The sequence below is a fragment of the Centrocercus urophasianus genome, unplaced genomic scaffold (assembly GCF_019232065.1).
Source record: "Centrocercus urophasianus isolate 14NV4802_14NV808 unplaced genomic scaffold, USGS_Curo_1.0 seq_13, whole genome shotgun sequence".
Taxonomy (NCBI): Eukaryota; Metazoa; Chordata; class Aves; order Galliformes; family Phasianidae; genus Centrocercus; species Centrocercus urophasianus.
The window spans coordinates 9,902,052-9,917,301 of record NW_024884475.1 but is presented as its reverse complement, the minus strand read 5'-3'; the positions used below and the strand labels follow the sequence as shown (position 1 = coordinate 9,917,301).

Genomic DNA, 15,250 nt, shown 5'->3' with positions numbered 1-15,250 from the left:
CATAAGCTTTTAGCATCTACTACATTGCAGCAATGAGTTCTACATCTGAATTATACTAAGTGAAAGTACCTCAGAGCAACTGTTTTGAACCTGCTTCATTAATTTTGGTACCCTCTGAGCTTGTACTATTAGTGAGAGGACTGTTTCATTCCCTAGTCACGTTTTCTTTCTGCTGCAGATTTTTATAACATTTTAACATATGCCTTTCCCTCCAGACTCCTTTCTTCACAATGAGAAGCCATTTTCCTTCATCTCCTTTGGATTTCATTTTAATATCACTATTTTTTCCCCAGCATGAAGTGGTTTCTGTGGTTTTGATTCTCTCTTTCTTTTATGCCATCACCAGTATGAGTTTATTCAGGACATCCAGGTCCCAGCTAGGGCATGGGTAATGTTTTATGGATCTTAAAGCAGACAATGGAGGTGCTGCAGATGATAGGTGAGTTCTTCACTTTTGGTGAAGTTTCTGCAAATCCTTGTATCATAGAATGACCTGGGTTGAAAAGGACCTCAAAGATCACCTAGTTTCAACCTCCCTGCTGTGTGCAGGGTCACCAACCACTAAACCAGGCTGCCCAGGGGCACATCTCCATTGTAGTTGGAGTTTAGTTTAATTATCCTGATAAAGTTGGTAAAGCAAACTTTTCTTCTCACTTCTTTTTTTTCCCAGTTATTTCTGAATATTCAGATATGCACAAGTCTCAGAATGCCCCAGTCCATTGGGGTCCCAATGCTCAGAGCCACCAAGAAAAATGAACTTACACACCTTTTTCCCTAACAACCTGATACTTATCAGACTTTCTCCTTTTCTCTAGAAGCTCTTTAAGCTTCTGTAGTGATGGACCTTGTCAAAGGTGGACTGAAAAATCTGAGCGGATCTTATTTTCCTGGATGCCTTTTAACAGCTTCTTAGCACTTAATGACATCCCAGAAAAAAGCCATGTTGACTCTATACCCAGTGCAGCGATTTCTCAGTTTGCCTATTAATTCTTCACGTTATTATGCTGTCACTTTGCCCAATAGAGCTGTCAAAGTCTCTGCTTTCTGATCTTTCTTCTCTCTATTAGAAAAAATGGTGCCACCTTTGCCACCGTATTTCCTCTAAAATGGAGCCCTTCTTTATAATGTTCCACGCTGGAACTGTAATGAGATGTCTGATGGTATTCAAAACTCAGAAGACAATTTAAAAATGAACAGGGAGGAGAAAGCAGGGAAAGAAAAACAAAGAATTTAACACTAAAGCACTGCGCTGCATATAATTTGGATGCCTCAGTGGAGTAAGCTAGGTATTGGTGAGGTCTTACAAATCACTGAATGTCTTTGGTCTGCAAATAGGTAGAGCAAAAGTTAAACATAGTTTTTAAAAAACCTACAACATTCATTTATAAGGCAATTTTAGGTCATGAGCTTAAGTAATCTAAGATACTTATTTTCTAAGTTTCATTTAGATGTTATTATACTGTAATAACAGGTTGGCTTCTTCTATCAGGTAACTAGTGACAGAATGAGAAGTAATGGCCTTAAGTTGCACCAAAGGAGGTTTAGGTTGGTTATTAGGAAAAACTTCATCTTGTAATGAGAACGCTGCCCAGGGAAGTGGTGCAGTCACCGTCTCTGCTGGCACTCAGGAAATCTGTAGATGTAGTACTGGGGCCACACTTTAGTGGGCATGTTGGGGATTGGTTGTGTTTGGACTAGATGATCTTAGTGGTCTTTTCCAACCAGGATGATTCTATATTACATATGACAAGTATTGTACTATATTATATATTTACACTTATGTAAGTTGCATAATCAACAAGTATATAGATGTATAATCAACAAGTACACAGAGAAGTTAAGCTGGTCTTTAGAGAAATATTGCTGGAAAGACTATCATGTTGGAAAGGGATAATCGGAAATAAATGGAAGAACTTAGCCATGTCCTGAGCTCGCAAAAAAAAGACTCCAAGAGGAGTGATCTCCACAGTGATCCTTCCTCAGCGGCAGTCAGCCCTTAAATGGGGTCTAGAAGAAGTGGAGCCAGGCTCCACCCCTTCAATTCACACAGCTGAACTGTCTAATTGTCTTCACCTGTGCTCCCACTACTGACTCACTGCTTGCCTCAGGTGATCAATCAGAGGTTCAGGCCATGACTCAGTAGCTCTCATACATAAGTACAACTTGTTCACTATATATCTTCCCTACACACTTTTCTTTATCTAGAGAAATGTTAACAATTTGCTTTGCTTTTGAGGTGGAAAGATTTTTAATTGCAAAAGGTAGTATTACAGGCATGGATAACAAAAAGCTGTATCCATTTGCAACACAATTCTTATTACTTATAGCACCATTATATGTTCTACATATGCTGGCTATCCTTTCCTCCTTAGGTCTAGGCTGTGAGTACAAAAAGCTAACTAGGCACTAATTTATAGTATTACTTCTCTGAGTTTAGTAAGATGAAATGTATTTCCTACTGTCTAATGTGGTGGGTGTGAGAGCTAAATCTAGGAAAAGTAACAAGATGTAGTTATGGCTTATCACTTTGCAATCTAATCTGTCAATCATCTATAAGGAACTGATGCACTCAAAGTTATACAGCCTGATTATTAGATTGGTCTGATTCTTTAATTTCTTGGGGGTAATCCTTATTGTTATACAGTTTTATGATACTTATTGATAGGGTTAACATCTAAGCAAAAGATGAAGTAACAGCAGATAAGCAGAATGAGCTTCTGCTACAAGCTCTAAATACACTGAACTTCCATTGCTGGGCTCTCACAGTATACTCAAGTTGCAGCAGGTGTAGCAATTGGAGAGATCAATGCAATGGGAAAAGTGTTAAAACAAAGATGAAATGACAGAAGGATCAGCACGATAGAAAGATGCTACAAAGGAAGAGAAGAAGATTACTCACCCATAGTATCAGAAGATTCCAGGTTCGCAGTAGAAATCTTCCCCAAGGAGGGATCTTCAGAAAGAGATCCTTCTCCACTGGCAGTCAGCCCTTAAATAAGGTTTGAGAAGTGCAGCCAGGCTCCACCCCCTTAGCTGCACAGCTGAATTGCCTTCACCTGTGCTCTCAGTGCTGACCAGGTCCTCTCCCCAGGTGCTCAATCAGTGGTTCAGGCCATGACTCAACAGATTCCATATAAGAAGGTCATAGCAGTTTCACGGGGACAGATGTGATACTAATTCTAAACTATCCATGCATTTTTCAACTGACTGATATAGAACAATCACGTTCAGTTCAGGCTGATTATTGTGGGAACCATGCTAAGATGCCATGTACCCATTATTAGGATAAATACCAAGAAACAACAATACAAATGCATCTTTATGACACGTAACTTTATTAATCATGGTCTGGGATCTGTCGCACCTACCAGGTGCCTGTCTTTTTTCACACTCTGCAAGACTTTCTGAAGAATAAACTAGAAAGGCATAAAGTTAGTTGAAGCTACTAAGACACACATTTGTAGGTGGGTCTGTTTTGAACTTTTTTTTTTTTTTTTTTTAAACAGAAGTTTCTATGAATGTGTGCCAAAAGACAAAATTAAATACGTTGAGAAATACAGTAGAAAGACTATATTTACAGTCAATTATAACGGGCACTGCCAACATATCCAATAACAAAAATAAAACAAAAACTTTTTTTCATGTTTCTTTCATGCTTTTTTTCACAGAGATTTTTAAATATGATTTTGTTTTTAAAAAATACAATAAGGAAATAATTACATTCTTAATATGAGAACATTATCTTACAACACACAGCCTGGGCCAATTAGTTTGAAAGTGTCTTAAATGAAAAAAAAAAAAAAAAAAAAAAGTAAATTAAGTACTCTCCCTCTGAAAAATCAAATTACCAAAATCATCTCATTAAAAAAACCCACATTTGATCCCCCAAGATTATGATGTTGTCTTTAAAAAATCATCACCTATTTATTAAAAAAAATTTCAAAGCACCTGGTACAGTAAAAAGAGTTTGAGGAAGCACGAGTATAACATCTTGTCAAAAGACACAGAAATGCAATGTTTTAAGATACAATATTTTTCCATTTAAAAAGTCATACTGCTCTATTGCTGACTTTGTCTGGTGATCCTGAAATCATAAAAACATGGAAAATACATGCTCTGTTGCTTTTCATATAAATCGCACTGCAACAGTACTGTTAGACAAAATGGAATGTATTTCACAGCACTGGATGTGGTCTATCAAGAGGTTATTTCCAGAGTTGTTGTTTGCTGTTGTTTCATCCTTTCAAAACCTTGGCTATTATACAGAATAGATATGTCACTAAAGGATAATTGCAGTGTTACCAATGCACTTAGACATTAGAAACATACAATTGCAGTATGGGGTTACAGGGGAGGGGGAATGGCTTTAAGGACCCTTTGCAGGAGGACAGGTGAAAGGGCATGGAAGATACAACACCAATATTGGGTAAATAAGATTGACTCAAAGGAATTGAATTTGATTACTTTTGATTACTCTGCGTTACTTGATGTGGGACCACTTAATGGGAACTGTTCCATCCTTGCAAATGTTGACTAGAAGCCTAATTTCATCATAAATATGTACAGATATAAAATAAATATTTATTGAAATATACAAATAAATAACTTAATTTGAAATAAAAAGCCTAAATGAACTTTTCTTTCAAATTTATTTTTGCTAAAATTTATGGGAACTTGATACTGCTTAGTCCATAGTCATACAGTATGGGATGTACTCTCCACTTACAGAGTCAGTAAGTAAGCAGACCTAAACTAATATAAAATATATATATATATATCCTGGTTTCACAGAGAACCACTTTGATATGTGTTTCCCATTATATTCGCATTCTCGTGGCTCCTTGTGCAAAGCACAGTCCCAAGAAGCAAAGAACCTTCTCTAATTTTGAGCCCCGTTTCTTTTCTCCTCTGCTAAGGTCAGTTAGATCCCTAACTGCATTTGGGAACAGGATTTAGCCCTTGGATATGGACTGCTATGGACCTACTTTTCAAAAGCACTTGGCATTCACGGTGGCCTGACTGGAGCGAGCTGCTGTGTGTAGAGACTTACTGACAGCTCAGTGCTGGGGCCCTGGGTTTACTGATCCAAACAGCTCTCACAGGAGTGCCTCTGATGCAGGTCAGGAATGAGCTGAATGCTCAGCTGACCACATCAGCTGTCACAACCTGTGTAGGCTTCAGGACTTACAGTTCTTCCTAAAGGGAAGAGGCAACCTGTGGGCCTGGGCCATAAAGAGATCTGCCATCCTTGATAACTATTGCATTGCCAGCTTCTGCGATTTTGAATTGCAAGTCCTAACCATCTACCAAGATTCCAACCCTAACTTTTCCAATTATCTCAAAATATGAGTACTATTTCAAATTTTCTTAAATTAGTTTTTTAATCTTCACAGTTGAGGAGAAAAATCTTGAGAACATGACTGAAGGCTCTCCAAAAGCTTAAAAAAAAAAGACACAGAGAATAAAAACCCCAATTTATTACATGTTGTTTTTTTCTCTCTGTCTTATGCCAATCTTGAGATTTTGAAAGGCTTCAGCTGGCAATTTAATGCATGTAATTTCACAGGAGTGACACGGATAGAGACAAAGATGAACACGTCTACAATGTCACAGATTAAAATACAAGATACTGATTCCTAGAAATCCGACTTCTGTCTGAGAAAATCCCCAATTCTTTGTAAAAATGTTTATAAAAAAGACTTAAAATTATCATCCTTTCAGTCTTGTCTTCCTCAAAAATAACAGCTGAGGTCTGAAAAGATGAAGAAAATGAAGTACAGCAGTGTTCTATAACTCAAGTTTAACAATACTATATTTTAAAAAAAAACATGACAGACCTCAAAAGCTATTCTGAGTTGCCATTATCTGTTGAGTATTAATTTCAATTACGTTTCTTTTTCTTTTTCAAAAAGTATAGAAAAGAAGTAATATCTAAAAATACCTGTTTGCCTTCTAACAAAATCAGAAATGAATCACTGCTAGACAACAAGACTTTGGAAAATGACTGGTGCCTCAGAATAAAGCTAATGTACTAAAATCTATTTTTTCAATATGTGGAAGCTTTTTATTTCCCAATGACAAAAATCTATCTTAAAAAGCATCCAAAAACTCTTCACAGCTGAGTTGTGTCATTCCACTGTCTCTCACTGCCATCAAGGCAGTAGCAGTGACAAATTCCCCACTTCCCAGTCCAAGCAAGTCATGCCATTCATGTGAAGCCATTTCTTCAGTTTTCTTTTGCCACATGGACCGCTAATAGCAACGTGGCCTCACTTGTGGCATGCAGAGCTCTCCAAAGCAGTGTTACCTGCAAGAGTACTTATCTGAAATGAGTTCACATCTGTCTTAAATAATGCACCAGTCTTCAGTGCTGTTCAGGCCATTTGATGCAATGTAATTCACATTGCTGGTCTGTACTGTTTCAGCAAAGTAAACTTTCAATTGCAACTATATGCCTCTTTTTACTTACTATGGTTGGTTTGCTTTTTGGTTTCCATTTGTGTTACCAGTGAAGCTGGAAATAAAGAGTTACAGGTAATAAAAAGGGGCACATGTAGTTACACAGCAATACAGTAGAGGGAATACAGGCAAATTAGCGCCAAGCTACCATTAACTTAACAGAATTATAAAACCTCTTATGTTGTATCGCTTGATACACCGGATGAGTCCTTTGCAGCCTATGTTGTGGTCCATAATAGGCAAAGCCTTTATGGAAAGTGAGTGGTTTTGCTGTACTTATGTTCCATTCTTCATCTCCCATTCCTGAAAGGGGGAAAAGAAATACAGAAAATGTTAGAGAAATCAAGATATTTCGCCAGTGTCATCAGATCTGCTAAGCCAAAGCCAGCTGAGGTCAGCAACAGTTTTTTCACTGACTCTACCGGATTCAGCCACTAGCCCTCAAGTTAGCTACAGAATGCTAAAAAGTATGGACTGATACAGTCAGTTTCCACCTTCCTTCCATTCAACTACACATGGAAACCTTTTCCTTTCTAGAGCTTTCTACGTTACATATGTGAGAAAGAAGCAAGCACTGAATATCTGTTATAGCTGACATACAGTGATTGCTATTCTCTTCCATTTTTAAAAATTTTTAATTTTTTAACAAAATTCCTGATAGGCACACGTTTATATGACAAAAAAGTGAGATTCAGGTAGGGTAAAGTAAATCAAATAGTTAACACTAAATTTGTTTCCTATATACAGAATCCAAGTTGATCTACTGCTCATTAAATTTTAGAAAACTTTTTGCTTTCCTATAGCTCAGTTTCCCTGCCTCTTAGCTGATGATAACAAATGTTACCAACCACTGCAAAGTATGCAATCTATAATACTTTCATTCAGGTATTTGAAAGAAAAGTATTACTACTGCAACTTCATATCACAGAATCATAGAACCCTTAGAGTTGAAGGGGACCTTTAGTGGTCATCCAGCCCAACTCCCCTGCAATAGGGACATGCACAGCTACATCAGGCTGTCCAGGGCATGATCCAACCTCACCTTGAAAGTCTCCAAGGATGGGGCATCCACCACATCTCTGGGCAACCTGTGCTAGTGCCTCACCACCCCCACTGTAAAAAAAAAAACTTTTTCCTTATATCCAACCTAAATCTCCTCTCTTTAAGCTTGAAGCCATTTCCCTTTGTTCTATCACCACAGACCCTGCTGAAGTGTCTGTCCTCTTCTTTTCTGTAGCTCCCCTTTAGATACTGAAAGGCCACTATCAGGTCACCTCAGAGCCTTCTCTTCTCCAGGATGAACAGCCCCAGCACTCTCAGCCTGTCCTTGTAAAAGAGCTGTTCCATCTCTTGGAGAATTTTTGTAACCCTCCTCAGGATGTGCTCCAACAGTCCATGTCTCTCCTGTACTGAAGACTCCACATCTGGATACAGTATTCCATGAGAGGCCTCACCAGCATGGAGCAGAGGGGGAGGATCACCTCCCTGTCCTGCTGGCCACACTTCTTTTGATGCAGTCCAGTACATAGTTGACTTTCTGGGCTGCAAAGGCACATTGCTGGGTCATGTACAGCTTCCCATCCACTATTACCTCCAGGTCTTTTTCAGCAGGGCTGCACTCAATCCTTTCATCCCCAGTGTGTATTACTGGTGGATGTTGCCTCAACCCAGGTGCAAGACCTTGCATTTACATTTGTTGAACCTCATGAGGTTCACCTGGTCCCACTGCTCAAGTCTGTCTACGTCTCTCTACACCACACCCCACAGCTTGGTATCATCAGCAAACTTGCTGAGGATGCACTTGACCCCACTTCTTCTGCTACGTAAGTGAAAAATCATAGTGATTAGTTTAGCTATGTTTAGTTTAGCTATGGCTAAACACCCCATTAAATCAAACTTGTGGCTATTGATTTGGCTGATAGCTACAGTACTTCCTAACAATACAATGGAGCAGAGGAGATAAAGAAAGCTGGGCTCAGCCTAGTACATCTATGATGTACCAAGTCCCTAAATCACATCCATACAGAGATAGGAAATAATGAAGCTCTAAAGGAGTTGGCCTCTCACTGAAGTAATCTCTGTGGAGCCATCCCACAGCTGCTCTCAGCCAGGAACAGGGGTCTACAAATTCCTCTCCCAGCCATTGACTCTGCAGACATGCTCTGCAGGCAGCTTGCTAACTTGGCTCTCAAGCTGAATTCCTGAGTTTAACACTCACTCCACATTATTTAAAAGCTCTAGCTGAGAACTTTTATTTATATATGTAAATATCTCTTTCTGCTGCTGAAAGCGGTAAAAGCATCAGTTTGGCTAAACAGCTCCATGACTGTGACACACTATAAAACACCATCAAAAGTCACAGTTGGAAGCTTTAGAAATGCAGGAAAAATAAGTTTACTACTTTTTTTTAAGCTTGGCTAGCTTTTTTCCATATAAAAGGTAATGTTATTAAAGTATAATACATTTTTAACATTTAATTTAACAATTTAAATTATGGTAAACCTAAATTTAAAACACAGTATTGATGAACTCTAGATTACTTTTTAAAACGGGTGTTAAATATATATTCTCTTTGTCTGTGCTGCCAAAGCTCTAAAGGAAGTGCTTGGCTGAGCAACTGGGAAGAGAATTTTTTTTAAAGAAGTGTTAAATAAGCCTTGAGAGCAGCAGCTTCTTTTGCAGGTGCAGAAGGAGTGTCTGTTGGTTTCCATTGCTCCTGCAGGTTCAATTCAATGAAAGAATGTTTAAGTCAACACCGACAACCTGACTGGGAGCTGGGAAACCGTAAGATTTCATTTTACTACAGTCTCCCTCCTGCAGCACAGATTAACAAAATCACAATTCCTTCTGACTGACCCAAAATATTCCCCAATACGCTAAAAACATGGATGTTACAAGAAAAGTTAAAAAAAAAAAATTAAAAATCCAGCAGCAGAGAAGGATGCAGTGCTCCAGGGCTGCCAAGAGGGTGGATGCAAACAAGAGGGGCTGGTGACAGGCCTGGTGCAAGGGGAAGAGTGAAAAGGGAGGCATTCAGTGCAGAGCAGAGAGTGAAAAAAAACCAACATTGTGAATGCTTATACAACCATAACATTGGGAGACTTGCCAGCTGCTGAAGACACAAGTGTTAGCACGGATGTGAAATCCATTTCACTCCCACACATTGCACTGACATGCATGTGCCGAAGCCAAGTTCTGCTCTGAGATACTCACGTGTGACTCCTTTTGTTTAGCCACATCTATAAGGCCTGGGCTCACTCATAACTGCAAAAGGCCAGAAGAATTGAGAGCCAAATTCCACCCTCACATATGCACATTTAGCGCCCACTAAAAGGCGGGTGTGCTGCAGATGCATACCTGATGGCAGGATTTGGCTGCTGCTCCTGGCGAATGGGCTGAGCACAGCTTGGGTTGCACTATCTAATTCAGCAAAATTTCATTGTTAATATTTAGTGCGTGAGGCTTTCAGGAAAAAGCTGCTAAAGCTGAATTGGATATTTTGAGTTATTTTTCCCAGGGTGGGAAATGCACTTAGTAGCTCTATAGACTTTCAGATTAATCTAATCTTATATTCATGATTCCCCTCCAACAGGACTTGACCAACCTATTGTGCCACCCAAAGTGCAGTGATATCGAACAGCACAGCAGGACTTTCCCTGTACGGTATAAGCTGAACACAAAAATGAAATACAGCTGTAAAGTATTCTTTACACCAACACTGTTCAGGTTTTTATACGTTTCTCCAGATCAAAAGATTAAATGTGCCTGACCAGTCTGTAGCACTCATGAAAAAAAACCATGCTGCTTTTTGTCAGGACTGTGCTCTAACTGCTAGACACACTTCCCCAGTAATGCTGTGCTAACATGCAAATCTAAAACAAAAATGTGTAGCTAAAGATGATATCTTTATGAGACAAATTATAGCATAATTGGAATTCAAAGATAAGCTCGGGAGTGCACAAATTCTTCTCCAAGTTTCAAATAGAAGCACCAAACTTCAAAGTTAATAAGAATTGAAACCAATCACTCCCCGTTTAATTATTCTTAGCTGAATGTAAATGAATCAGGGCAACTGACAGAAAAGGCTATGATGCCCATGGCAAAGAGGGAGGAAGTTGTGGAAGGCTGGTGGAAACGCACTCACATAAGCTACAGCAGGAGAATTAATTCACTGCAATATTGAGAGCATAATGGTGGCTAGAAGAAACACAGGGAGTCAATGCTTGAGTCATAGAACCAAATAATCTGCTAAGCTGATGATTTTTTTAGTATCTAGTACATTTAAGCGTCAGGCTTATGCTCAGATAATGTAAATGTGTTTTATTAATGAAGGCCGTGACTGCTTTTAACAAAAGTTATTTAAAAAAAAAACCAACTACCTTGAATAATGTTTCATTACTTTGGAAGAAAGAAAAAAAAGGGATGGCACAGAAACAGCTGTCTGTGATTATTATTACTGATAATTACAATTAGAAGTGAACTACCCAATCAACAAAAGCATGAGCCAGTACTACTACTGTTACCCTTACTTATGTGCTGCCCACATGCTTATGTTCTATTGCAAGTTCACAAGAATGGTCATGCAAATCCCACTGAATATAAAGCACAAAAATTAAAATTCTGTAACAGTACAACAGGAATGCAAACTTCATCCTGGTACGTGTTGAATTATATTAAACTGATTATACTTTAAATGCATTTTAGGAGTAAGTAAATTGCATTTTCAATTAATATAGTGCAGGATTATTCTGTTCTTGTACAGCTGGCAAAGATCAGCCCTGATAATGTGTTCCATCATAACTGTGAGCTCTCAGACACATTTCAGCTATGCTGCTTAGTGTAACACTGAATTTTGGATGGGCTGTCTACTCTACATACAACTTTTCTTGCAAATTAAAGTTAGAAAGGAACACAGAGAGAAGTGGAATTAAATCTGATTATCAATTAATCTACAAATGATTCCCCCAAATCACTCCTGCCTAGAAGAAAGCATTTATAAAGCATAGGTGAAGTAATACAAATGATCTTGACATGGCACTGCCACTTCTGAAAGCTAAATTTCACCCACAGAAAAAAGAGCCAGTATTTCCCTCCCTCTCTCTCTCATCTCTCCACAAGTAAACATATACATATTTTTTAAAGTACATAAGAAAAAGGACAGAGAAAGGAAACTATATATGTCTTCTCACCTTTGCTTTTCGAAGTACATGCCCCCGACATGGAGAACTATTCGATGAGGGAGGTCGCTTCAGAGCTGCTGCACTGTTCACAGGTATTGAGCATTCGGTGTCACTGGTATCACAACTGGAGATTGGAGAGTTTTCCAAAGTTCGGTGCTTGAAAACTGGGGACTAACAAAGAGTGAAAACCATACGCTGAGTTTCCTCCAAGTAGTCACAGAGGCAATAATGCTTAGACTTAGAAATGCAGAAACTACTTTTAAAGAAATTGTATTCATGATGATGATGAATAAATGAAAAAGGAGGTAGAACAAAAATAGAGTGTATGTTCTCTAATGAAAATTCATTTTCTGTAATAAAATGACAGTGGGTAATGGGGACAGTTTGACACATGGCTGTATGATCTCTGTGATACAATTACCCAGCTGCTGCAGCCAGGACACCATACTCCATCACCAGTGTGTAGGAGGTAGTCACTGCAAAGGGTGACAGTGTGACCAAAACAAGCAGATCTCAGTCACTGCATGATGATACGGTGTATTTAAATCTCTTCTTGGGAATGAGAAATATCTCAGTTTACAAACTCTGTCTACAAACCCTGAGGACAAGGGGGAGTCAGCTTTTGAGCGTTATCCTAACACAAATATTAACTTATATATATACAACTTGTGATTCCCTTCTTCTTGCTCCCCACTGCTCTAGAAAGTATATTGCACAGAGATGAAGAATCCAGGTAATGAAGATAAAAAAACCAATTCTGTTCTTATTTCATGCGCTTCATAAACCTTTGGAAAAGTCTGACTTCCCACTTATTTTAATGGAGCCACCCTGTTGTCTTGGAATCTACATACCTGTGGACTTGATGTTCCTGACTTGGGCTCAATAGCCAAGCCCAGTGTGATGCCACCAGCCAGGGCTTTCTTAAGGCTCTCTTTCACCTCAGTCAGTTCTAGCTCCAGGTTTACACGCTCAGCCTCCTTTGTTTTACATTCCTCTTCCAGCTTCTTTAACTTGTCTTCAAGAATCACTTGGGTCTTCCTGCCTGTCATCCACAGCAATGTTGTTATTTCAACAGGAAGCTTTAATTGACACTTCCACAAAAATTATTTTCTTTTTTTTAAAGAAAAAAAAGAAGGGCTCAAAGAATCACTTCATAAGAATGTTTTATAATTTGCAGAAAAACATTTGTCACGTAAAAAGTTTAGCAATGGGAAGCAAATGCGTTCTTTCAGGCTCCTTTTCTAGATTTGAAGTCTAATTACAAATCAATGTTTTTGTTATTTTTCCATGTAATGAAAACATAATTAGCTAACCACAATAAAATTATTCCCATATTATGCTTGCTTTACATATTCATCACTATCATTTCATAGGTGTGTTTATCTATATGTACGCACACATCTTCATACAAAATTTGTGTACGTGTAAAAACCAAATACAGATATTATAGAGTATAATTTAACATCAAGACCAAATTTCATGTAATGGCATCTCTTCATCACAGAATGCCACAGGCAAGACTGAGCACAAAAAAGCATCTCATACCAGCATTCACTTCAATGGCAGCACGTAGATCTTTCCTTTCTTTTCGGAGCTGGGCCAGCCTATTCCGCAGCGCTTCTTTCCTCTTTAGCAGTTCCTCTTCTTTGCTCTGTAGCCTCTTTGCATCAGCCTCCACACGATTCTTACCATATTTGTACTGTTCTGCATCTGTATATATTAGATGGTAATTATTTATTTGATCTAGTTGTACCCTGTCTGCTGCCGTTTAAACTCTGGTCACAGGTTGAAATGGTAGACACAAAAAACTTAACCCTCCTCAATCTAACTTTGGGTTAATCAAGCCTTTATAGAATAGATGTGTGTGAGTGTACATGTGCTTCCTCAGCTGTTCAGGCAGCTCGTTACCTCAATGGCTCGGTTCAACTAACAGTAAAACCCAAAACTATACCTGGAACTGAAACATCACATGATGCACTTCATGTTTGGAGGACATCCATCTTCCACTGGCTTTTTCTGAAGTTATGTGATTCCTGCTGAGCTCTGAAGCACAGCTAAGGAAATACTACAGGATAGACAGTTTAATCTCTAGGTTTTGTTACAGTGTTTTTTAAAAATGCCTTGAGCTTCTTTGTAGTTCAGAGCAAGGAAAGAAAGCTTCTATTTATCTCAGAAGCCCTGATTTTTAATTTGAAGTGGTCAAAGGAAAAACTACGTTTGCCCTTTTTAGCTAGCTTCCATTTCTATTTCTAGTACCTAAAGCACATGTCTTTTCTCACCTGACTGAATAGAACAAAACGATATTCTCCGTTTGTTACTTATAAGCTTGCTTTCTTTCCTTCTTCTTCTTCTTTTTTATTTCCCATAGAAATGCTTTTTTTTCCTGGCTCACATATATGTGTTCTAATTTATTTCACAGACACAATTATACCTCTGCTCCTGCAGCAACTTAAAGGAAATAGGTCACCCCACAGATCAGCTTGTCTGCATATCTGCAAGCCATCCATTGTACCTAAACTATTCCTGAGAAACAGCTGCCTAACCAGTGTAAGTCAGCCATTGGTAACTGAGATGCCTTTTCTCCAGCAATCTACTCCAATGTCAACTGACTTCAGTATTTGGAAAGACACAATTTTTTAACCCTAAAACCTAACTTTATTTTCTTATATTCCCCTTAAATCCATGACTCCTGAAAAATTTACCATAGTCTCAAAAAGTCACATTCATTCCTTCACTAGCAGAAGCCAAATTTTGGAATCCAAATCTTAAAAATTACAACTATAGGTCTTTGTTGTCTTTTCTTTTTTAAGGGAAACTCTCTCTGTTAGGATTGCTTTTAATTATTGAAAATTCAAGGGCTGGAAATTTGACAAGTCTCCTCATACTTTCTTCCTATAAAATTTCTCTTCTGAACCTCCATCTCAGAAAGGATGTACTCATATTACCTACAGGCAATCCACCTGCCCAGAGGAATCCATATTCTGAATCCGCTGTTTATAGTCTGAAATCTCATCTCTCTAAGGAAGCTTTTAAGCTGTACATTTGTTTTCATTATTTTGTTATATCTTTTTCATTAGAGATAAGAGTAATTTTTCTTAGGAGCACCATAATGTTCTCATGACTTTCCTAGCTTCTCACTCTCCTCTTCCCACAGGAATACAAAATTACCTTACACTCCAAATGAAGAATCATTACTAATTTTTTTTCCTTCTGCTCTCATGGCTTTTTGCAGCCACAGAGATACATTTATCACTCTCCACATTACAACCTCTTACATCATGGCATGGCTGGAGTAATAATGAGTCACTAATGCACATAGTATCTCCCATTTGGTGTCACGGTGGGCATCTCCTGCCCAGTCCCTCAGATACAGAAGAGCTATAGTGGCTATTCATCTTGTTTACCGAGAAGACAGCTGTCTTGGGTACCCTCATGATTCCATTCACAGTGGTGGCAGTGAGTAGAAATACTTACTGGATGCTGTGCGCTTCACACATGACACTGAGTCAGGTTTCTTAGGTTGGCTATTTAATGTTCTCACTTTTCCAGTGATCCCGTTAGAAGTTGCAGGAGGCTTCTTGCCTTTAAACTGTTTAAAAACAAAAGCAGAA

At 38.5% G+C, this 15,250-nt stretch overlaps 1 protein-coding gene across 3 annotated transcripts in view; it reads right to left on the bottom strand.

The window, feature by feature from the left end:
- Window positions 1-3,333: 3,333 nt before the first annotated feature.
- Window positions 3,334-15,250, bottom strand: part of AFAP1 (actin filament associated protein 1) — a 106,693-nt gene continuing 94,776 nt past the window's right edge. For 2 of the 3 annotated variants that reach the window (XM_042812836.1, XM_042812833.1), the window contains 5 exons: window positions 15,114-15,228; window positions 13,185-13,349; window positions 12,491-12,681; window positions 11,649-11,810; window positions 3,334-6,762 (listed from right to left, as the gene is read on the bottom strand). In XM_042812836.1, coding sequence (XP_042668770.1) covers window positions 6,736-6,762; window positions 11,649-11,810; window positions 12,491-12,681; window positions 13,185-13,349; window positions 15,114-15,228 — 660 coding nt within the window. In that variant the 3' untranslated portion in view covers window positions 3,334-6,735. Of the gene's footprint in view, window positions 6,763-9,672; window positions 9,724-11,648; window positions 11,811-12,490; window positions 12,682-13,184; window positions 13,350-15,113; window positions 15,229-15,250 lie in introns of all 3 variants that reach the window. The other variant, XM_042812834.1, reaches the window with a different exon arrangement.